At 36.7% G+C, this 25,794-nt stretch overlaps 1 protein-coding gene across 1 annotated transcript in view; it reads right to left on the bottom strand.

The window, feature by feature from the left end:
* PRIM2 (DNA primase subunit 2) overlaps positions 1 to 25,794 on the bottom strand; it is a 313,885-nt gene that overhangs the window by 119,582 nt on the left and 168,509 nt on the right. The window contains exon 8 of the mRNA XM_055262817.2: positions 4,246 to 4,313. Coding sequence (XP_055118792.1) covers positions 4,246 to 4,313 — 68 coding nt within the window. The remainder of the gene's footprint in view (positions 1 to 4,245; positions 4,314 to 25,794) is intronic.

Here is a 25,794-nt window from a genome sequence, read left to right as displayed (position 1 = left end):
TTCCTTTCTTTATTCTCCTTCTTAGTTAATGACAATATTATCCCTCAAGTGAGATTACAGTTCAGTCCATTCAGCCTGAGAAAGCTGACTAAGAATAAAACAAACAAACAAAAAAAGAATAAATTTCAGTCCAATCTGAGCTCCCACTGTGAGCCACTGTGCTAGAATGCACGGAAACCAAAACAATTAAGTTATGGCCTGATTACTTAAGGAGATAATTCCACGAGGGAGACAAGTTCAATTAACAAAATTATGTACATTGTATTTAATTCTGATAGAAAATGTTACAAATTTTATAACTTGTTCAAGTGCCTATCTCTCAAATGAAATCAAACCCAACTCCCTGAAAACAGAGATTGTGTGTTTTCTTTTAATTCTAAGCACATAACGGGCACTAAGTAATTAATGAGTGAATGGACGATACTAATGAATTAAAAACACAGTTGTACTGCCATAAGATATTCAAGCACGATGTTTTTCTGTACCTGAGAATTGGATTCAACTAAAACAGTGTGGACACATCACTTCTGCAGTCTCAAAATAATATATATTGTTAAGCAATATTCTAGATTATTTGATTGGCAGTGTTACCCTAATTCTCTTCAAGTCTCTAAATCCTGTAAAATGATTTGAGAATTTCTCTGTATTGCTACTTCAATTTTTACAGGTATTTGTATTATCTCCCAAATTAGTTTTATTGACAAATTTAATTAAAATGCTACTCATCATTCCTCTTTCCTCATTAGAGGCAATAAACAAAATTAGACCTAATAATGATCTCAGTATCAACCTCCTAATGTCCATCCGCCTCTAGGTAACATTTAAATTACACAGTTCATGCAAGTCAATTTTTTTCTAACAAAATTATTATTAGAATCTCTCAAACCAAATAATATTATTTCCTATTTAGAACTAAGCAAAAAGAAAGATAAAATAAAAACATTACATTTAGACAAGCAAAAGCAACAATTCAATATTCTTGAAAGGCATATCACAAGGTTACTTTGTAGAACAGAAGTGTCAAACTATGCACATCAGCTGCCACCCAACATATAGATGTCTCTGACATGGTAATAAAATGAGAAACCATTTTTTTTAATAATAATAAAAAAGCAACAGCAGTGGGTGCACATTACATGCAGCATCTAGTCCTGGTTGCCTAGCAACAAGTCATGAGTGAAATCCACAGAGCACAAAAGCCCTTAAATGAATGTACAGTTTGTGCAACTTTCAAGGACTCGAAGAGATGTGTCAGTAGTTAATTTAAATTCTAGCTGGCAATTACCATACTCAGATGGAGGAAGGAGAATCCATCATTATCTCTCAGAATCAACTGTGAGATTAACTAGAAGCTAGACTCTACCCTTTAGGTTTTTACCTTTTGAACCACTGGTTTTGTAGGAAAAAAATTTTGACAGTATGATTTATAAATTATAAAAACCTTATGCAGAAAGAAACAACAAAATTTCACCAATATAACTTGCATTCATTCATTCAACAAAACATATAATACCTATCACACACCAGATACTGTCTCCGCTATTGAAAATACAAATATGAACATCACTTTACAAGCTTTCAAGCATATTATAATGGAGAAATCAAACAGTAAACAAATAATAATATCACAAATTCTGTATGTAATACAGAGGAAGGCATGGGATATTATGAAAATATCTATAAAAGACTTCCAATTCAGACTACAGAGGTGAACTAATTAATGGTCAGGGAAAACGTATCAGAAGAGGTAACGTTTGAGAAGAGTTTTAAAAGTCAAGCAAAAGTTGTTATAAAAGTGGAGCATGAGGGGAATAGAAATAGATTTGCGTATTTATATACATCTACAATATACTTTAAATATATATTTCTAAAATATATATTTGTCTATTTAAAATATTTTAAAATTATATAAAATACGTTTAAAAATCTTAAAATTATATTAAATACATTTAAAATGTTTTAAAATTATATATATTATATATCTATAAATTTACATAAATAGAAGTGGCAGAAGGAAAAATATTTGTAAGGCTGTAGAGGTGAGTAAGCAAAAAACATGTTGTGTTAAAGGAACTTCACGGCATTTGGTGAAATTAGGATCTCGGAGACAGACAGCCCAGGCCTCTTCCAGAAGGACCTCTTATGCCAGGCTAAGAAGTTCGGACTTCCTCCAGAATGAAATTGGAGAGGCAGAGATGGGTCTTAAGCCAATGAATAATATAAACACATATGGCAATGATGTGAAATATATTAGAAAGGGCAAAGCAAACAGACAAGAGGCCATGATAGCAAGAGATATACTCGAGAGATAAAATTGCCAACAGAATTGAATGCGGCAGGTGGGCATTAAGCAAGAGACTCAAAAATAATTTCTGAGATTCTTAACTCACTAACACAGAGCTCTAGTAAATTTAACAATCATGTATAAATGTTGTTATACATAAAAATGTATGCTATTCAGTCCCTGCTGAAATACTAGACTTGATCAACCCTCCCTTCTTCCTAACCCAACAAAACAATTAAACAAAGGTTAAAAAGCTGTCTGGGAAGGAATAGTTACTAGAGAGAGGAAGAAAAGACAAGGAAAGCGGAGAGGGGAGGAAGAAAGAAAGGAAAAATAAAGAAATACTAAGAAAGAAAAAGAAAACTAAAACTAAAACTTTCTGGTGAAAGTAAAAATCTATCCACACTTCTGAAAGAGAAGTTTAAAAAGAATATTTCAAAACCATAAAGGAAAACACTATTGGTGCTTGACTACATAAAACCTGACAATGTAGGTATGTTGACTACTACAATTTTAGAATTTTAGAAAAAAGTATGTAACAAATACAACAAAGAGTGACTATCCTTTAAAGTATGTAAAAGCAAATAAGATCAGGAGATGCTATTAATAAGTGAGCAAAGAATACAGGTAGTTAATCCCCCCTCAAAAATAAGGAAAATGAATTATTATTACCAACAAAATGCACAGGATCACAAAGGTATCTCTATGTCTAACCTATTAGCAACTTTTTTGACTGCCCTATCTTGTTCAGAGTATAGTTACATGGCAGTCTTATACAAATATGTGTATAGGTAGAATAAGATTTTGAAAAAGAAATATACATATACGCTTAAATCTTTAAAATGGTTCACACCCTTTGACAAAGTAATTCCAATTCTGAAAACCTACCCTAAGAAAATGATCTAAAATACAAATAAAGGTTAACATATAGCATTATTTTATAGTAGGAAAAAAAAACTGGAAATGGTCTAAAGCTTCCCAAAGGGAGATAAATATGCTATAGTACAGATACACAAGAAAATATAATGTCACTAACAATAATGTTTTTAGAAAGATTTCAATACTAAGGGAAAAAATATTACAATATTTATAAAAATGGAAAAAATAGTCACATAAACTATAATTTCAACATTAAGTAAAAAACAACAACGACAACAATAACAACAAAAACATAGAAAAGGCAGGGTGCAGTGGCTTATGCCTGTAATCCCAGCACTTTGGGAGGCTGAGGCAGGTGGATCACCTGAGGTCAGGAGTTCGAGACCAGTCTGGCCAATATGGCAAAACTCTGTCTCTACTAAAAATACAAAAATTAAACAGGCGAGGTGCCCCACACCTGTAATCCTAGCTACTCGGGAAGCTGAGGCACAAGAATTGCTTGAATCTGGGAGGCGGAGGTTGCAGTGAGCGGAGATGGCACCACTGCACTCTAGCCTGGGCGACAGAGCAAGATTCCATCTCAAAAAATAAAAAATTAAAATTAAAATTAAAAAACGTAGAAAGGATAAATATTATTTCTAAGTAGTAATGATAGATTTTTCCTTTTCCTTTCCTGTATTTTCTAACTTTATTTTTTAAATAATGAGACTATATTATTTTTGTATTTAGAAACAAACTCCATCCAACTCATCTATCCTCAATAAAAGTATGCCTTAACCTTGTATTTACGTAAATAGCTCATTCATTTGAGATCTTTCTGTAAAGTTAGTTATCTCCACTCATTTAACTTAAACTTATCAAGCAGTTCAGCACACTGTTGTTGAATTAAAAGAGCTTTCTACAGTGCTCTAAAGTCAACGGTAACAAGTACCTGGTATTAAGAACTTCAATTTGAATAATGGAATGAAAGCAAGAAAAAAATAAGTTTTTAGTAATTGAAGGGGTTTCACCACTTTAATATACTTTATTCACTTTACTGCACTTGGATTTATAAGCATAACAAGGCTGTGCCTTTATATTACCTGAGGTGGTTGAGCAGAGGCTGAAGTCTTTCATCAGACTGCACAGCAGGCAAGGACCTGGCTGTTAACTAAAAGCAGGGAAGAAAATTAGTAAAAACAGCAAAGGCCAAACACCAAAGATATTTGAATACTAAATGTAAAACGAGCTGAAGGGCAGATAGGGAGGCAATACTTAAAAATATAAGGTTCTATTTCTTTTTTTTCAAATCAAGAAATTATATAAAAACCTGACACACTACGTGATCAAAGCTAGCTAGCTACACAGTCCTAAGGACATAGGGTATGTCACTAAGTTTAAAAGTAAAGAAAAAGGTGAGCAAAACAGAGAGTAAAAGGGAGTGTCCTGAGTTCATGAAAAAAGCATTCACTTATGAGACTATTATCTTTGTAAATAAAAATGGAAAAACTTCTAAATGTAAAATTGTATAACAAGCAATCCTGTAGCACTGAGTCCTAAGATGATGAATAAATTGGGAAGATAAATTCTGATTTATAGCTAAGCCACTGTGAAACTGGTTACATACAGAAGTGTATGTACTTCATTCTGTCAGCCATATGACTATAAGGAACCAAGGATATCTTTTAAGTATATAGAAGCAACTCAAAGTATTTAATATTGAAATATGACCTCAAACTGAGCTAGGAAATAAGAAGTCAGAGCCAATACTGTGTACCAACTTGACAGCATATCATCAAAATGTGAATTTCTGATCTATTTTATTACAACAATATTAATTATATATCTATGTATCTCTATTCTTAAGAGAATGCCTTTTTATAAGAATTTGACACAAGGAAATTAAAGACATTCATTCAAAGTAATCAGATAGCTTGAGGTAAACTTAATAAAACATCAAAACAAAAATAAAAGATAAATCTCTTCAGGATTCAATTATGATCAAAATGGTTCTCATATCTTACTAATCAATCATTTAACAATTCACAAAAAAGAACCTTAAGACAAGCAACAAACTGAAAGATATCCTTTGGGTTTATACAGTGTATCCTCTCTTTTTAATTTTTTTCATACATTAATTATAATTTCCTAAAAATGGAAGACATTTAATTCATCCAATCTAATTTTTATATTATGCAAATAAAACTATCATCTAAAAATCTTTTATATTTTTGAAAAAAAGTTGACCAAAGTGCCATATTCCGATAATAATGGAGAAGCTTTCCCAATTTTGTACAAGAGTCAACAGGTCTACAGTTACTAAAATACAATAAAGTGAGACAATTAATCTGCTGCAATTTTAGCACAATCAACAGACTTTCAGTATCCCTGAAAAATACTAAGTATCAAAATACTAAGTACTAAGTATTAAAAAATACTAAGTAACATATATGTAACATATAAGATGTTATCAAGGTTATCAAATTCTACAAACAAAACACTTTAATACTTTAACACATCCTTTATCTGTTAATGTCAAATCCTGTTACAAAATGCCATTTTCATTGTTCAAGAGATTTCATGTCTCAGAATCAAAGCTGTGTTCTAGGACAATTTAAATGATTTATCTAGACATTTCAAAAGTCAATTCTCTGAAAACGGAGCAGAGAGTGGGCTTTTTCAGTCACTTCTGTCAATCTATATAGTATGCTTTCTAATAGAGGCAAACAAAAAACACCTCAGTAACAGCAAAATATTTCTAGACATCTGTTAAGTCCATATAGGAAAGATTTTCAAATCTACCCCTTCATCTTAATTTCAGTCTTCATTTCCTTTTCCCTAAACTATTAATACATCCCCACTGTTGTTTCTGCTGCTATTCTTGCCCCTTCCCTAATTTATACCAAGGTCAGAGTGAAATTTTCACAATGAAAGTTAACCACACCCCTAATTAAAATCATCCAATAATTCGCTCTGGCTCCCAGGGTAAAGTTATTACATCAGTCTTTCATCAGACATTTTCTTAAAATTTTCCTTTTAGGCGTCATTACTGAAACAATAGGCACAAAATGATTGACTGACTATACAGCTTCTGCCAATTCCACAAAACACAATGACAGCACATCAGGTAGAAATTTTCCATAGCTCCAGTTTTCTAGAACACATGTGCTCGATGATTTGAGTTCTCCCATCCTCCCCTTCCCACCTCCAACTTACTTTCAAGATTGAATCTCTGGCAAGAACGATTCCTAAACCAGGGAGAGGCCAATGCTCTGAGTAAAATTATTTCAAGGAAGATTTTTGAGTTTTCCAAAGGTTTTCTTTTCAACTTTTAAAACAATTAGCATTTACAAAAAGAGCATGCATCTCTTCATGTTAAGGATATGAAGTAATAAAGCTATTCCAAAGCTCTTTAAAGTGGCAAACCCATCTGCTAACCTTTTGCTGACAGAATGCAAACTTCATTTTAGGAACTGTTGGCTCCATTTCTTCTGAAATTTTTCTCTGAGCTAACGTAGTTACTACTTACATCCACTGGACTGTGAGTGGTAACTGCATCCCTAGCACTTTCAACAAAACAGATGTTTAGTTTAGCAAGTATGTAATTTCATTAATTGATAAAAATGAAAGTATATGTCTATGTTTCATAAAGCTTTTCAAATTCCTGCTTTGAGCAAAACTAAATATAAATCAAAACTAAACTAAGTAACAATTATCAAGCCTTCCAAGAAAGCAATACACTGTCACAATGAGATTTTTAGCATTTCCTCTACAACTAGAAAGCTATATCTATCCAGGTTAAATCGACTTTGGCTTCCAACTATGTTTTAATTTTTTTTCTTTTTATAAAAAACACAACAACGTACCGGACACATAAATCAACAAGAATGAAAGAGAAGGAAGATCTATCACAGTTTGCATCTGCAAAGCCTAAACGAGTTGTCTAAGTTAGGGCTATTTCATGGGAACCATTATAGAATTTGGCATAACTTATAGCTTATTTCTCATTATTGTTGAAAGGTTAGGGGTGAGTTAAGATGTCCTTTCATTATTAAAACTATATTAGCATACTGAATTAACTAATACAGTTTCCACTGTTTTTAGACAAGTATAACAGATCACTAACTCTTATATAAATCTCATTTTAAAAATTAGTATTACTGGGTAAATTTTGCCCTTTGACATCTATTTGGTTACAAAAATAATGCATTTTACCAACTAATAATCCTCCATTAAATGCCAATAAATCAGGTGGTTACTCTAGACTTCACCACTACACAATATATCCATGTAACAAAACTACACTTGTACCCTTGTAAATTATAAAAATAAAGAAAAATGCCAGGCCGGGCGCGGTGGCTCACGCTCATAATCCCAGCACTTTGGGAGGCCGAGGTGGGCGGATCACGAGGTCAGGAGATCGAGACCACGGTGAAACCCCGTCTCTACTAAAAAACTACAAAAAAAATTAGCCGGGCGTGGTGGCGGGCGCCTGTAGTCCCAGCTACTCGGAGAGGCTGAGGCAGGAGAATGGCGTGAACCCAGGAGGCGGAGCTTGCAGTGAGCCGAGATTGCGCCACTGCACTCCAGCCTGGGCGACAGAGCAAGACTCCGTCCCAAAAAAAAAAAAAAAAAAAAAAGAAAAAGAAAAATGCCAATAAATGTCAAATACATTCAAAGTACAAGAGACAAAAGAGAGTCTGGAGGTGCTGGTCCAACTTTGTCATTTTATGCATGAGGAAAGCAGGTTCCTCAGGCCATAAGCAACTAGTTGCTGGCATGGCCAGAAGCCTTCACCTAACCTCAGAGCGCATCTGTCTCCCTTGAGTCCCTCATCCCTCAAAACAGGACAGCACTCTTCAAGATTCACTTTACCTCACAGATTTTTAGTCTTCAAGATTCCCAAATTTTTTCACGGAAAATTTCTTCACATAATTTGGGATTTGGCTCAAATATCACCTCCTCACAGAGGCTTTCCCTAACCTTTGGTAAAGGGTAACTGATGCTTTACAAAGGGTTTAGAATTTTACTTCTCAAGATACACTAAAATACGCACCACCAAAAGATTGACCACAACATAGTTCCTTCTTTTTTTTTTTTAAGACAGAGCCTTGCTTTGTCACCCAGGCTGAAGCGCAGTGGTGTGATCTCGGCCCACTGCAAGTTCCAACCTCCGCCTCCCACATTTAAGCAATTCTGCCTCAGCCTCCTGAGTAGCTGGGATTACAGGTGTGTGCCACTACGCCCAGCTAATTTTTTGTATTTTTAATAGAGATGGGGTTTCACCATGTTGTCCAGGCTGGTCTCAAACTCCTGACCTCAAGTGATCCACCCGCATTGACCTCCCAAAGTGCTGGGATTGTACATGTGAGCCACTGCACCCAGCCATAGTTCCTTCCTTCTAATCTATGTCTGATTTTTTGGGGGGGGTCACTAAATGATTGTTAGAAATAAAGCAGAAATATTGACTAAATCTATACTTTCCCAACAAAGGTTTGGTAAACAAGTAGGTGTTCCCTAACCCTTAGTAAACCAGCAGGGTATTCTAGCTATTACTCAGGTACCTCACAACATTTATCACTATCTGAAATTATCTGATTAATTTTCTTACTGTGTCTTTCTCTTATCACAAGAATATAAGCTCTGTCAGGGCAGGAACCTCTTCTACCTTGTCATCACTTTCCCCCGACTGCTTAGAACAGCACATGCTATGGCATGCAGTATGTACTCGCTAAGTTTTGTAAAGTGAATGTAAGGTTTACCCCTCTGAAATATTTCCAACAGAGGCATAAGTTTAGAAAAGTCTGCCCTAGACACTGATCCTTTTGGTCTTGTATTTCTAATTGTTTTCATTAGCAAATATGTCCTATCAATCAGAGGAGTCATATGCGTTTCTCTTTTCATTTCCAGCTAAATGGAATATCCAAGTCCTCTCTGTTAAAATGAGGGCAAGTGCACTACCCTGCAATGTAGTTGAAACTGTGACCTCCTGGTTCAAAAGAAACAAGTAGCCCAAAACTAGCAGTCCAAAACTCATATTGTGGATTGTCAACTGAAAAATGATGAGGTTCATAAATCTGGAAAGAGAAGCTTTATTTCTCATAAAGGGTTGCAGCCTGCTGGATGGCCATTCTGATAGACTAGGAAGTGTAGCCTCTGCCCAGAAGCCAGAAACAGACACTTCGAGGGAGGAGCAAAGGAAACAGGAATTTATGCTGAACAGGGTGGCCAAATACACATATTTAATAAGCTATAGGAGGAGTCATGAATATTTATGAGAAGCATGCACACACGCAATTAAGGTTCACGTCCCTTCATGAGTCACGTGTAAAAAAATGGCGGCATTAGCATGATCCAAAGGTGGAGCTTTCCAGCATTGGATGGTGAAGCAGAGAATATGAAAACCCTCACACGCATCCTCCATAGACTGGCCTGAACCACTCTGTAGTTAGTAGTCTCTTGTCAGGAGGGAATGTTGGTAAACTGTTGTGTGGAAACTGCAAAGGGGAGGGTGAGCCTCAGGTGGTAGGTTGATATCAGGGATGGAATGAGTCTTTCCTGAGGGCTCATTTCTGTTTAGCCTAATGGCAGTTAGCAAAGGATGGGGCATAATGAGGCATGTCCAACCTCCCATTCCATCATGGCTGGGAACTCAACTTTCAATGTTTCTCTAGGGTTCCCTTGGCTGGGGGGCTTAAAATTTTACTTTTATTTCTTAAAATATACTATAACAGTCACTACCAAAAGAGTGACCATGACATAGTTCCTTCCTTCTAATCTATGTCTCTCTGGTTTTTGGTGGAGAGGGTTGGGTCACCAATTGATTGTTAGAAATAAAGCAGAAATATTGGCTGAATATATATTTTCCCAACATTATTAAAAATTTCAAACACACAAAGTTCAAAGTCGTTTACAGTGAACAGCCATTTAAAAGAACAAAAAAACCTAACCAGCCAAGACTGAGACTGCTTCAAAAATTTATATAAAGTAACTAAGGAACAGACAGTGTAAACATGACTCTATTCAAATAAGACTCAGACCAATGTAAAGAAATAGCCTTTGTTATTTAAATCACAATGCTAAAACTGTGTGTTTAAACACCTTTCAAGATATTATTGCTAAATAAATAACTTGCAGCTCCTGGTAGGTTAGTTATTTTGGAAGAGAGTCCAAAATATTTGTCTCAAAACACCCCACCTAAAAAGGACATAAAGTTTTAAAAACACTGAAATCCGGCCAGGCACGGTGGCTCATGCCTGTATTCCCAGAACTTGGGGAAGCCGAGGCGAGTGGATCACCTGCGGTCAGGAGTTTCAGACCAGCCTAACAACATGGTGAAACCCCGTCTCTACTAAAAATACAAAAACTAGCTCGGCATGGTGGCGGGCGCCTGTAATCCCAGCTACTCAGGAGGCTGAGGCAGGATAATCGCTTGAACCCGGGAGGCAGAGGTTGCAGTGAGCAGAGATCACGCCACTGCACTCCAGCCTGGGTGACAAGAGCAAAACTCTGTTTCCAAAAAACAAACAAACAAACTGAAATCCAGTAGTAATTATAAGGTAAATCTACTCAAATATAGAAAAATCTGGATATAAAGCATGCTTGATTGTCATATCTTTTCAAGAGTAAAGCAAACAAAATATTTTTTCTTTTTAGACTTCCCTCTTAAATTAGATGTTTAATATAGCTAAAAATACACTTGATCAGGATGGAAAAGGTAATTGTTAGAATTACATTCTCTATTCAATAACACTTTTTAACAAGTGGGGTAGGAAGCAATTTTGGTTGCACCTTGGAAAAGCAAGAGGAAAGGAGACAGGGACAGTGAAAGCTTTGGTTTTATCAGAGATATTCTCATCCTTTCCTTGGATTCAATCCAAGAAAGCTCTGAAGCAAATACAACCCTCTAAATTTATGCCAAGGAGGAAGTAAAGCTCTGGAGACTGAATCACTTAACATGTTTGCAATTCTGTTTCTTAGATTTTAGCTTATCTCTCTTTTCATTGTATTGGTTCTGTAAATAACTAGGAGAGACCAAACCTCCCTGCTTCTAATCACTGACCTTTGTTACATATTAATTGGCCTTCTTTATTGTCCTTACCTAACTCAGACCAGATGGCACCCAAGACTCCATGACAGTTACATCTTCAATGTGGAATGTTAAATATCTTTCCAGAAAGAAAAAGACCGCCTTAACTAATGAAGTCATTGTAAGTATGCATTAAGCCTAACATAGAAAGATGTTGAAATTGTGTTAAACTTCCCTGCGTTTTGTCTATGTAAGTGATCCCAAGCTTTTACACTTGGAACACTGCCTTCCATTCTTTGGAGTCTGTGTTTCCCGTGTGACTAATCTAAACTTTTTGCTTGAGTAAACCCTCTTTCAACTAGACTCTGACTCTTTTGATTATTTTAGGTTGACAATATGTTAACACTGGTTAATTTCTGGAGGTAAATACACAAAAGTTCTACTATTTTGCATACATTTGTGTTTGCAGTAGTTCAGAGAGGAAGAGAGTGAAAACTGACTTATTTTCTAGCAGGGTGAGGAACGGCTTGGAGGAGGGCAAACTAAAGTAGAGGCAAAGAGGTCAAAAGGGTGGCACATGCAGTGATCTAGGGATCCAAGATGAAGAGCCAAATTATGGCAGAGGTAGTAGCGACAGAAAGGAAGACATGTACATAAAAAATATGTAAAGGTATGCTCCACAAAACTGACTACCAGAGAAGGGGAAGATGGAGAGGACATGCAGGTAGGTAGATAGTTCTATCAGCTGCAAGATAGTGGCTACAGAAGAGGAAGGTGGGAAATGAAGGAAAATTGTAAGTTTCATTTTAGGCATGCTGAATTTGAGGTGCTTTCAACTAACTAAGAGGTAACTAAATATATATGGATGTAGAGACCAGGAGAGATTTAGATTTAGATTTAAGTGTTATCAGCAAATAAGTAGCAGATAAAGCCATGAACTGGCTAAACCTTCCCATCTTATATGCATAAAACAGGGATGTCCAACTGTCATTAACTAGTAGCTTATTAGAGCACTATGTTGAGGGTTCATTCTGTAGAGAAGAAAAAGTATTCTCTTTCTTTCCCATCACTAGGTTCATGACTGAGAGTCCTATAACAAAAGACAGATTAACAAGAGTAAAGCATACAAATTTAAGTTTTATGTGATACGGGAGCCTTCAGAAATGAAGACCCAAAGAAACAGGGAAACGTGTGTTTTTTATGGACAGTTGTGCAGAAGTATGACTGAAGGACCAAAGGGTAATGGTAATTAACAAAGGTCTAATGGTAATTAACTGGGGGGAACTTAGCAAGTCCTGTTTGTTCAGAATCTTCTCTTTGTCCCTGTCTTCAGAGATAAGACAGGTTTAAGAAGGGCACATCTCTAATGAAGGTTTTATAACCTACCTCAGGAGGAGGTCAGCTAGGGTTTATGGCGTGCTTCAGAAGAGAAGGAGCCAGGAGAAGGTTAGAATGACCTCCTTGTTTCTGTTGTTCCCTCAAATGCCAAGAAGCATGTCCTAAATGCCATCAGTTACAAGCCACATCCAGGAAACAGTACAGATTGAAATGTCTGCTCTGGATAAGGAATGGGAGATTAGAGATATCTGTCAGGCATGTGCCATTCTTAGCTGGAACAAGAAATTTTGTCGATAGACTTGAAGTTGTGTAACGTTGATTTTAAGCAATTATAGATTAGTTAGAAAGCATAACCAGTAGCTCCTATAACTCTTGTTGTACACCTAGAATAAATGAATTTCACTTTGTGAAAAAATGTTCCTCTGCCTCCAGCTATGAAGCTGGCTGTTGCTCTTAAAACCCCCAAAGGATATTCTGCTGTTAGCCAATTGCTATTTTGAAGTAGAATTGTTTAAAAGGATTGAAAAGGGCCTGTAGGAAGAACATATTTTTCATGATTTTCTTTTTCAAATGATGAGCACGAAGGGAGGGAATAAGAATAAACAAGGAGGCAAATATGGTAAATAGTTCTTAAAGAGTCAACAGACATTTTAAAAGCAAAGGTGGCCCAATCCGTTGACAATGAAGAACAAGAGGGTGGCTTCATTTTAAAATAATAAATCCCTTCTCTGAACTGTTTACCCAACACTGGCGAAATTAAAACACATAAAAATGACAGGAAAACAATGTTCACTTGGAAAATATTGCTCAATTTTGTTCGCTGGTGTTTTTACCCTCTACCACTCACTTCAGCTTCCTTACAAAAACTCAAGAGGAATGACAATATCAAGAAATCCAAGATAGGTAATCAGTACAATTTCGGTCCCTTCTTTTCATTTAATATTGCCTATTCAAAGAACCAGAATAGTACTCTCTTACAGTGGTATTAGGGCAGTGGCATTTATTATTTACAAATGACAAAGAGATAAATATTATTTATTATGTAAAATGACAAAGAACGAAATTTAGGTTTATTTTAATGGAAAATAAATAGGGAATGTTTTTCAAAATGTCTTTGCATTCTCCTCATTTCATACAAGATTTGAGATGGCTCCTACTGCATTTTATAACTCCCAAGAGTGCCAACTCAAAATCTAGAATGCCAACACTTTTCTAGTAAATTAAAGATGCATAGGTTATGCTTATATATGTATTCTAAGACATAAACAATTTATAGATCAGGAAAATTTTTTTAAAAAATCAAAAGGCAACAATTTATTTAAACAGACCTCACAGCAACAAAAAGATACAGCTTTAGAGAGAACAGGTTGTTCAAAGAACTATCACTTTTATTACTGGGACCAAGACAGATGTCAAATAAAATTAACTTTTACAAGCAGCTCTCTTTTAACTTCATTGATTTTAACAACAGAAAATCCTGTGTCTTTTGAACTACATTTTCTTATAATATCAACGGATCCCAATTACAAACCCCAAACTGTGAGATTCCACATTACATTTTCCCTTGCTCCTGGAACCAAATTTGTTCTCCAGTTTCATGTTCTCCCTTGGCAGGCTGAGATGCTGTTCATCACTAATCATAACAGTCTAGTGTTCAAATGCCCACAGCACTTTTTGGTTTCCACAGGGCTCTCACCCACATTATTTCAGTTGATCTTCACGACAGAGGTGGTTTCATCACAACAATGCTTTGATACACAGAAATTTCTCTATCAGCTGGCTGCAAACATGATTTTCAATATGTAAGCTCTAAAAAGCAACCAACGACCTTGTCAAGCAAAACGCATAGATTCCATATGAGCTCTAAACATGCCCAAGTAGTTTAATTTCCAAAGAATATTAAACAGTGCAGAGTTAACAAGATATTTCCAGTTCAGGGGTCTGGATGATATGAAGAACCGAGGAAGCAAACCTGGGAATAGGGCAAGCAGACATCCCAGTGCTGATTTTTGATCATGAAACCTATGGTGTGAAATGAAGCTTGTTATTCAAAGGCTAACCTAAGCACCTCACTGATGCTCTACATCATTTAGAAATGGAAAACAATCGCTTAAGCAAGGGAAAAAAAGGTATTAAGAGATATGCAGTGATAATGTACATGGATCACTGATTTTTCTCCCTTAGAGTAAAACACCCATAAGATCATTTCACTTCCAGAATACCCTGATAATTTGGGTTCAAAATTCTTAAGCTATTATAGCAAGCAGTTTCACAATTAACATTTCTCATAAACAAAAGAAAGATCTGGCAAGTAGAATTCAACGTATTTTATTTTTTGCATTGGTACTGGACAGCTTGAACTGTCAACCTTTTGTTTAGCCTCTTTAGGAATTGCTCTTATGGAATAACAATGCAGCATGCAGTTGGCATTCCTCATGTTTTACTATGTGCAGGAATTCTACATAAACTCCAATCCTCGCAATATCACTAACAGGGATATTATCTCTGAGGCTCCTCAAGGCCTCTCAAACTGTTCAGCCAAAGGTACCTGGAACATTCAAGGAAGGTGAACAACAGGTAACCTTTATGCCCTAACCATCAACTTCCTTTAATCTCATATAGTTATCTTAAAAATGTATACGAAATTTACATTTGACTCTAGACCATGTTCTTGCTTTTACTATAAATATGTTTAATTATTTTACCACTGAGTAACACAGTGCCATTGTTATCCTACGGTTTTATCTATTCCTTAGTATATTTAGCCCCATACATTTGGCCATTTTGTTACTTTAGAAAACATATTACTACATTTTTACTCCTTACAGCCCACGTGAGATAAGTCTTTGGTGGTACAATTGAGGCTGGGAGTTGGCTGAGACAATTCTGGATCTTTTCACTGTGTCATTTCATGTGACTACCACCGTTCAGAGAGACGGAGATGACATTTTTTTCAGCCAAAAATTGTTTTATGCAAAGACTCTAAAAACCATTTAAATTCCTAGATTTTTCATTCACTTAATAAATTTGTGAGGCAATAACTGAAGTTCTAAAATTCTTTATTATTGTATTTTCATTCATCATTTTTGTCTCCTAAACATCTATACTATATTTACCTAAACATACGTTTGTCAATTTCTTATTTAATGTAAGAAAATAAACGCTTATCTAGGTTTTCCAGAACCAAAACTGTTCTTTTACTGTTTATTGTAAGCATGAATCTTGCGCAAAATCTTATTATGTGGAAGTTTCTCATAGAAATTCCTAAATATGCACATAAATTCTACTGTGTACACTGGAGTTGCCAACTGTATCTACAGGCTTCTAGTAAATGTTTAAAAGACGGCCCAGACTGAATAGTGGGTGTCATAGTGCATGTTGCTTATCTTCTGTCAGCGGTATAGGCCATGATTCCTTTAACTTCCTGCTGAGCCTATTTCCAGACATATAACCTGCCCATTACACTGGCAATCTTACCATTTTACCTAAATATTACTAAACAGTGTACCACTTTTTGCAAACATTAATCTGTTCTGCACTACACTTAAACACATTCTTTATTAAGTAATCTAAAATCAATGTCAAAGATCCACAATTATATTAATTACCAAAGTGAAGAGACACAGAAAAGACATGTATATGTAAACATACACTATCATTTCCTGCAGGAACTCTTTTTCCCCCAATTTGGACTTTCATTAACATTTGGGAATGGCTATAAAACAATGGAGAGTGGGCTGGGCGCAGTGGCTCAAGTCTGTAATCCCAGCACTTAGGGAGTCCCAGGCAAGAGGACTGCTTCAGCTCAGGAGTTTGAGACCAGCCTGGGAATATAGCAAGACTTCATCTCCACTAAAAATAAAAAAAAAAATCAGCCAAGTGTGGTGGCAGGTGCCTGTTAATCCCAGCTACTCGAGAGGCTGAGGTAGAAGGATTGCTTAAGCTCAGAAGATCGAGGCTGCAGTTAGCTATGACTGTACCACTACACTCCAGCCTAGGTGACAAAGCAAGACCCTGTCTCAAAAACAAAAACAAAACGACACAACAAGGCAATGGGCAGTGGAGTGTAGGAGGTGGACAAGATTATTACTAATGCCTCAGTGACGGTAATCTGTTGTGTAACAAAACATAGCCCTTGGAAGTGCACTTGAAGAACTGAAGGGCAAGTAATCAATAAGAATACATAGAGATTTCCATTTCCCCAACAGCTGAACCTCAAACCACTGATCCAAATGTGTAATTCAAGGATGGTAGCCCCAGATGGCTAACAACATGCCTCTAATGTGTATGTTAACAGATGCTGCAGAAAGGATTCATTTGCTTAGTACTTCAGCTACTTTTCCTTGCCTCTGTGACTTAATTTTCTCTGCTCTCTATCTTGCCTTTGTAGATGTTGAAAATGCTTTTAAATATAGAACAGCCCAGTGTGCCTCTACATCTCACTCACAGTTTATCTATCTAACTGAAATAATCAGATATTGCACTATCTTTGGACTCATTAGGTTTAGTTTAAATTTAAGCTATTTTCTTTATTCATAAACTAATACTACAGTTTTTCTTTAAAAATAAATGAGACTATTACCTAATTGTGTTGCCCTACTAAAGGATTTCTATTTTTAAGCCCTTCTAAAAGGAGCTTCTTAAACTATGTGACTAACTTCAATTACACATAAACATGTTTTGCGTATTAAAACTAGAGCCTTGTGATTAATTATAAAACTTTCCTAATTATATTTAAAACAAAACAGAACAAGAAAAGTAAATAATTTCCATTGCTAACACACAAAAATCAATAGAAACCATTGGTTATGAAATGAAAATAGAAAAGTATAACGTCTTCACTGTGATAAGCACATTTATGTCAACTGGAATTTTCAGCCTTCTGATCCAACATTACATAGGATGCATTTCACAAATGTTTAATTCATCACAAATTTAGAGACAAAACTCATTTAATATTATTGAGGATGTTGGAAGGAAAATGAAATGGACATATTTTGAAATGTTGTAACAAACACATCAGGGTTGTTCCAAATCCTTTTTCCATCTTTTTATTTTCCTTAGAAAATTAGGAATCATCACAAGCAGATCACTGATGTCTTCTCGTTTCTAAATTCATAGAAGTTTCAAATGACACAGAATTCCTTTAACAACACAGAAGCCCCTGAATTTAATGTATTAATACCAGTAAAAATATAAATCAGTTCCCTGTTAATTTAGTTCACATAGTAAATCAAATTACATGCAAAATTCCATTCTTATGAAAAGTAGATATTTTTCTTATTCTTTGTTTCCTTTAGGTTACTACATTTTTCTATCTCCTTTTAGATTAGAGACAATAATTAGATTCTATGGTAAAGAAAAGATGCTGATCTAAAAGTGAAAAAACCCTTACCTGCTTGCATAAGTTTTTTAAAAAACAATGTAGCTATTTTTTTACATAGCTACATTGCTAATGTAACAACCGCCTATTTTTCTGACTGCCCAAAATGATGAGCTGCCATTTTCGTGATGGAATGGACCCTAGCTAATACCATACTTCAAGCAGGAAGGGTGTAGATTCTAGACCACTGTGACATACTATTATCTGTACCTGCCCTATCCTACTCAAAGTAAAATCAAGAGTCGGAGTAAAGTAAGCATGTTTGGGGATACACTTCCTAACAGTAATCATTTTAATATATCGTATTTGTAAAATGCTCTTTGATATCAGAACAGCTGGCTGAGACTTTTAAGTGACCTTGACATACAGCTGACTGACTGCTCTCCAATAACATTATTTCATACTTTCTGGCACAATCACACTGATAGTGTTTGATGGACAACCAGACAAGCAAAGGACAAGTCTGAGCAATTGCCATCCTTTATACTTGACGTCTTCATGTTTCAATTCTAGGAAAAGGGAAAGGGAACAAAAACCCATAGGCAATGTTAGTTCCAAGAGGTCTCAATACACACAGGAAGCCCCAAATAGTATTATTTTGAAGCAGCCACAATCTTTAAATAAAAATGCACTTTGTTGCAATTAAAGAACCACCAACAGTTATAAAACTAGGAGGAGGGAGAGATTTTCATTTTGCATGTCTTAGTTAAATTTTGTTTTCTTTAGTAAAATGTTTTGAATGAATGGTCACAAGATCCTCTGGACGAAGCACAGAGCACCAAACGTAAAGCTTGATTTTCCTGTTCTGCTATTTGTGCCTGATTTATTTCCCCCTCAGTTTATTTTAATCAAATGCAAATTAATGCCAGCATGAACTAAAATCTGTCCTACTAAGATGCTTCAACAGTGCTCTCATGTGAACTATCAAAGAGTTCACATAATTTTAAAGTCAACTACCAAAAAACACATGTATTTGCCATAAGTTGCCACTGATTTTTTTAATTACATTAACATTACCTAAAAGTACAGTAAATATTTTTGGTTAAAGACATATAGTAAACATATGGGCAACAAAGGACTTAAGGAAACAGGACATTTAGGACAGTAGGCTGTGACTTTTCACCAACATTCTAGCTGCAGGTCAAGACAGATGATTTTTTGGCCCCTATGCAAGGCAAGAATGAAGGTGCTACTCACTAATAGGAGCAAGAATAAATCTGGAAGAAAAACTAAGAGAGATTCAGTTTTGTCCATGTTAAGTCTGAACTGCCTGTTAAGCATCCAGGCAGAACTATCTGGACTTAAGAAAATAAAGCTGTAGAAATCAATCGATCAATCTCAGAACTTTTTGTAGATTTATATGCTTTGACGTAATTTCTAACCTTAAAACTAGAGCAAACAAATAATGTATTGCTGTATTAATGCTCCTTTTGATTACAAGCTATAATAGATACAAGTATCACTTGCTACAGAACTAGCCAGTTCTACAAATTCTTAATAAAATGGAAGTCTTTTTTTTTTTTTTTTTTTTTTTTGAGACGGAGTCTCGCTCTGTCACCCAGGCTGGAGTGCAGTGGCACAATCTCGGTTCACTGCAAGCTCCGCCTCCCAGGTTCACGCCATTCTCCTGCCTCAGCCTCTCCAAGTAGCTGGGACCACAGGCGCCCGCCACCACGCCCGGCTAATTTTTTTGTATTTTTAGTAGAGACGGGGTTTCACCGTGGTCTCGATCTCCTGACCTCGTGATCCGCCCGCCTCGGCCTCCCAAAGTGCTGGGATTACAAGCGTGAGCCACCGCGCCCGGCTTAAAATGGAAGTCTTAAAGGCAGTTCTTAAGTTGCTCAACAATTCTCAGAATATTGAACAATCATTTGCTTTAAAGATGTGCAGACAACACAGTAGCTACTAGCCACATGTGGCTACTGAGTTCTTGAAATGTGGCTAGTCCAAATTGAGATATGCCGTAAAATATACACAAAATTTCAAAGACTTAGCATAGAGAAAAGAATGTTAAATATCTCAATAATTTTGCATACTAATTATATATCAAAATGACAATATTTGCAATATATTGGGATAAATCAAATAAATTAAAATTAACTTCATCCTTTTGTAACTTTTTATTTTTCTTCTTTTTGTTTTTTAGAGAGAGTTCCTCTGTCACCCAGGCTGGAGTGCAGTGGCACAATCTGGGCTCACTGCAGCCTCTGCCTCCTGGGTTCAAGCAATTCTCCTGCTTCAGCCTCCTGAGTAGCTGGGATTACAGGTACCCACCACCATGCCCAGCTAATTTTTGCATTTTTAGTAGAGATGGGGTTTCACCATGTTGGCCAGGCTGGTCTCAAACTCCTGACCTCTGGTGATCTGCCCGCCTCGGCCTCCCAAAGTACTGGGACTACAGGGGTGAGATCAGAAAATTTTAAATTACATATGTGGTTCACATTTCTATTGGACAGACTTCTGTCCGGTACACAAGCAATAATAACATGATATTTAAATGAATTAAAATCTAGGAGCATGAGGACATGTTGAAAGGAGTTAGCCATCTTGCTTTAGGAAGACAGTAAGGGAAGGGTCCCCGGACAACCTCTGACACACCCTACAAGTGTTTACACCAGATGTTTTGTGTAGGTAAGGGAACTTACACAGGGGGCTTGCCTAAACGTGCCCGCAGTAGGAAATTCCATTCCTTAACACATGCGCAGTAGGGGAAATAAATGCACATGGAGCGGCTCAAACTACGGAGCCAGACGCGCACTGGAAGGGCTGGGTGGAGCTGCCAGGAATTGGCATCTTATACAAATAAGGAACTCAGTCTCATCCGCTTTTAAATAAAAGCCCTGGTATGCAACTGCGAGGGGGCATCCAGCAACCTGCGTTCAGGACCTCTCTCTTTGTTGAGAGCTTTCCTTTTGCTTAATAAATTCTCTGGTGTCTGTGAGCCTAATTGTTCCTGGTGGTGAGACAAGAACCCAAAACTAGCTGACCTAAAGGAGCAAAAACCCTGCATCAATGTGATTAAAAATCATTTACGTTATATGTTATTGTTAGAAAATCATCTATTTCATTGTATCTATGGCTGCAAAAGCACATTTCCAAAAAATACATACTGCAATATGAGATCAAAGAAAACAGCATGTACACACTCCCAAAAGTAAAAAGAGATGTATCTCTTTAATGAAAATGCTAGTAACTTCTCCCAATAGTTATACAAAATTACAAGGTTATGTATCATGACCTGCCACCCTGTATCTTTTTCAATCAGGAAGATTATATAGAAAATATATCCCTTATTATGTTGAGAAATACTTTATCAAATGCAATATGAATTCATAAATTTATTTTGCAACTTTGGAATTATACATTATATAGGTGATTTCCCTCACCTCAAATATGCAGAGTAACTGAGAACCGAGGGGCTGAAAAGATAATCTGGTCTGACTCATGTTCCATATGGATAATCTATGCTATCATTCTAAAATATTTTAGATTTCTTTGGTTTTGATATTCCTAAATTTCACTACACTACAGTTTACCAGGATATGGGTTTTTCTTGTCTTTCTTTCATGATACTCTTTTAGCCCTTGGAATTTGAAGTCTTTGTTCTTTCTTAATTCTGAACAATTTACCATCGTTATTTATTTGAATATTTTTCTCTCCTTCAAATTCTTTTCTCCCTTCTGGGAATTCTATTATTTGAATGCTAGCACTATTATCTCTCCCTCCATGTTTCTTAGCTTTCTTCAATATTTTCTGTCTCTGCTGGGCCAGGTGCATTGACTCACACCTGTAATCCCAATACTCTGGGAGGCTGAGGTGAAAGGATCATTTGAGCCCAGAAGTTTGAGACCAACCTGGGCAACATAGTGAGATACCTCTTCAAAAATAAAAAATATATATTTTCTATCTCTGCTTTTCCTTCTGCCTTCAGAGGTCCTCAACATGATATTCAAGTTCAACAATCCACTTTTATCTATATCCATCCTATTTATCTGATTAAGCTCTTTACTTCAGGTCCTATATTTGTCAATCTAATATTCCTACTCTGTTCTTTTTATGACTTCTTGTTTGTTAATACTGCTACTATTGTCCTTTATCACTGAATACATTTAATATGTTTATTTTTAATTATTGATCCCTCGGTTCGATAATTCTGCTTCATGAAGTCTATACTATTCCTTTTGTTATCTCCTCATATTTTCAATAGTGGCTGTATTCTCCATATACTTATTTTGGCTTCTGGGATCATATTCAACACAAGCTATGAGCTACTAGGTCTAGAAACATACATGAAAAAAATGGCCAAAACACAACTCCTAGTACTGTCCCTCTTGGTGAATTTGAGAAGGATGAAGGGTATGAGGCACTGGCAACAAACATCTCTTTTGATCACTCTAGTTTGCTGCCTACCACCAGGAAACTCCTTTAAAATGTAAATCCTTTAAAGGGTAACTCTTTTAAAGAGATTAGCCTTTAAAGTTCCAGAAAGCAGCAGCACTGGAAGAAGGCAATCTCAGTAGGGTATAATCTGCACGCTCCAGGAGGAGTGAGTGCCCTGGGGCAGCTGGTTGGCTTGTACCTGTTTTCATCAGCTCCTCACCCCATCAGCCTTTAGTGCTGCCCTGAAATAACCCAACTAACACCAATTTCTGTGGCAAGGGGCAGGCAATCATTGTCTCAAAGCAATTGGAGAAAGTCACATCAAACCTCAAACTTCAAAGACAAAAAAAAAAAAAAACACTTAAAACAATTTTGCTTCTCCTGATTGATGCCTCAGGACACCCTGCACCCTACACAAAACCACACACACAGGCATACCAATTTGCAACAGCCTCAGTCACCCCTAGAATTTTTCATAGTTGTTTTAGGTATTTCCTCAGATCTCTGCTTTCCTCTTACTTCTGTAGTTTCTCCATAGTTAGTTTTGGGAGAAGGAGCCAGCAGCCTACATTAACTCTCCATCTTGACAGAATCCCAAATAAGTTAACAAAGGAAACGCTCCCTGTGCTACGGTGTAGGAAACTGGTAAAGTATTAGAAAATATAATTACCTGTAAGGATTAGTTCATGACACTGAGTATGAATAATCTAACCCTTTTTTTTTTTTTTTTGGAGAGGGTGTCTCACTCTGTCACCCAGGCTGGAGTGCAGTGGCACAATCTCGGCTCACTGCAAGCTCCGCCTCCCGGGTTCACGCCATTCTCCTGCCTCGGCCTCCCGAGTACCTGAGACTACAAGTGCCCGCCACCACGCCCAGCTAGTTTTTTGTGTATTTAGTAAAGACGGGGTTTCACCATGTTAGCCAGGATGGTCTCTATCTCCTGACCTCATGATCTGCCTGCCATGGCCTCCCAAAGTGCTGGGATTACAGGCGTGAGCCACCGCACCCGGCCTAAATAATCTAATACTTTTAAAACACCACACATACTCTTAAAAATGCAAACAAATCTCAAATCCAGTTGCCAGACTAATAACCAATAATTAAGAATAATTCTTAAAACAGAGAACTCTGTTACACTCCTAAGCATGAGATGTTTCAGTTATAGCTTAAGGACCCTTGGGAAGCGCACTCATGTGCAGCCTGTGGCACCTTGCACAGCCACATAAGGATGTGCCTGGGCCTACCACATTTCCTTATAAAGAGATAGAGTTCTCACAAGCTGTGCTGCGCATATCTCTTAGGGACTATCTTTCCCTGTTCAGGGCTGGAGGTTTATTTCTTTGTTCTGTTTGAGCATGTGCATCATATAGTACCTGGCCAACCTCACTGCTATATCTGGCAAGGAGAGAACAGGGTTGTTCATCTGCAGCACGAGGGGACAAGGGCACATCCACAACCTCCCTGCCTTGGCTGCAGGGTGAGACCCGCTGGACGTGGGGACCAACTCACTACTGAAGCTGACTTTGCCACCTCTTCTCTATGTGAGTAAAGTATTGTTCCATCCACAGCCTGTGTGAGTCATGTATCTCTTCAGGAATCCAACAATTGCAAACCATGTGGTGGGCTGACATCCTGGGACTGCTGCTCCTGACAGTAGGTGTTGTTATGGTCCTTGCTGTCCTCCACACAGTGGGACTCCTCCCCGAAGGTGGTAACAGGTCTCACTTGCTCGGTAAGTACAACAACATTCTCAGAATCATTTCTCAGTAAAATTCCAAGTGACTACTTAATCTACATTCTCCTTTTGAACTAATTACAGTTTCTACTGCCAAAAAGGCCCAGCTTTGAAACCCTAGTGTATAGACTAAAGTTCTCCCAAGAACACTGCTCCTGGAGCAGACTACTTTGCAGATTAAAGATGAGGTGGGCGGGCTGTTGCTAAGGCAATAATCCTGGGAAATGTGGTTTGCTGGGATTCCAACCAATACCACCAGAAAACTTATTGGCCATTCATTCTAGTGGGGTTCTCCTTTTCCAGCGTCTTTCAATATAAAATCGATATTATGCATGCTCTCATTGTAGTCAGAGATTACATACGAGGGATTTTAATATAAATAAAACTGAAAGGGAAAGTCAGAAGTCAGATAGAGAGAACATAGTAACAAATGATGTAAGCCTGAGTTGAAGGTCAGACATGCCTGAGTTCAAATCCTAGCCTTTACTAGCTATATGACCTTTAATTCATTTCTTAGTGCCTCAATTTCCTCATCTGTAAACAAGGGTACTAGTCCCAATTTTACACAGCTACTGTAAACTAAACTTTACTGTATTAACTAAAATTAATAAATGAAGGGAACATATAAACAGGCCTTCAACTATATATTCAACAAATATGCATTATATAAAACAATGGACTATGTGCTAAAAGCTAGTGGCTGCTGCTAGTAACAAACACTACTAAAACTCCCATCATCACCACCATCACCTCTCCTGTTTCAAATTAATTGACTGAGCTTCACTCAGCATTAACATGCTTACCCTAGAGACAATTATTTTAAGAGTACATTTATAGAATTCTCAAATTATTTCAATCCCCAATGTGTTCAATTTGCTTCTTTAAAAAAAAAAATCAAATTATTTATTGCCATATGGTTTTTTACTAAAATGTTTCTTCTACAAGTTAAATGTGTTTGCTTCTAATTATTTCTAAATGCAGTGCTTGTAGTACCATAAAAATAATTTTAGGATCCAAATTTCATTGATCAGGCCAGGGGCAGTGGCTCATGCCTGTAATCCCAGCACTTTGGGAAGCCAAGGTGGGAGGATCACTTGAGGCAAGGAGCTTGAGATCAGCCTGGGCAACATGGTAAAACCCCATCTCTACTAAAAATACAAAAATTAGCCAGGCATGGTGGCATGCACCTGTAGTCCCAGCTACTCAGGAGCCTGAGGCAGGAGAATAGCTTGAACCTGGGAGGCAGAGGTTGCAGTGAGCCAAGATCACACCACTGCACTCCAGCCTGGGCAACACAGAGGTTTCCATCTTCTTGTCCATCTTTAACAACATGAATATTTCATAGAAGACGGTAAACTTGAAGACACTGATTCAAAATCGAGTGCTTATTCCAATTAAATTTAATATTAAACAAGCTTATTAGAAGTCATTTTTGTTGTAATTTCCTAGGGGAATTGTTAGAACTTAACTAGTGATCTTTTAAATTGTTTTCCTGATGTAACAATAACTATAAAAATTCAAGGGCTACATGAAAGTCACCAAAAATAAACATTAAATGCTTCTGCCATTCATCACACAATTTTCTGCATTGATTTATTTTCTGAATATGAAAAACAAATCCTTATGCTTCACACTAGAAGAAATCAAATGTACACTCTATTTAAGGGGAAAAAGGATTAAGGCTTTTATATAAATAACCAACCACAGAAATATTTATTGAGTGTCTACTCAATTTTCATCCATTTTCCCCAGACATCCATCTCACCAAGCCAAGTTGTTACACAATT

Source organism: Symphalangus syndactylus, chromosome 23, assembly GCF_028878055.3.
Source record: "Symphalangus syndactylus isolate Jambi chromosome 23, NHGRI_mSymSyn1-v2.1_pri, whole genome shotgun sequence".
Classification (NCBI taxonomy): Eukaryota; Metazoa; Chordata; class Mammalia; order Primates; family Hylobatidae; genus Symphalangus; species Symphalangus syndactylus.
The sequence above is the reverse complement of the archived record's forward strand: the minus strand, read 5'-3'. Positions and strand labels throughout refer to the sequence as shown.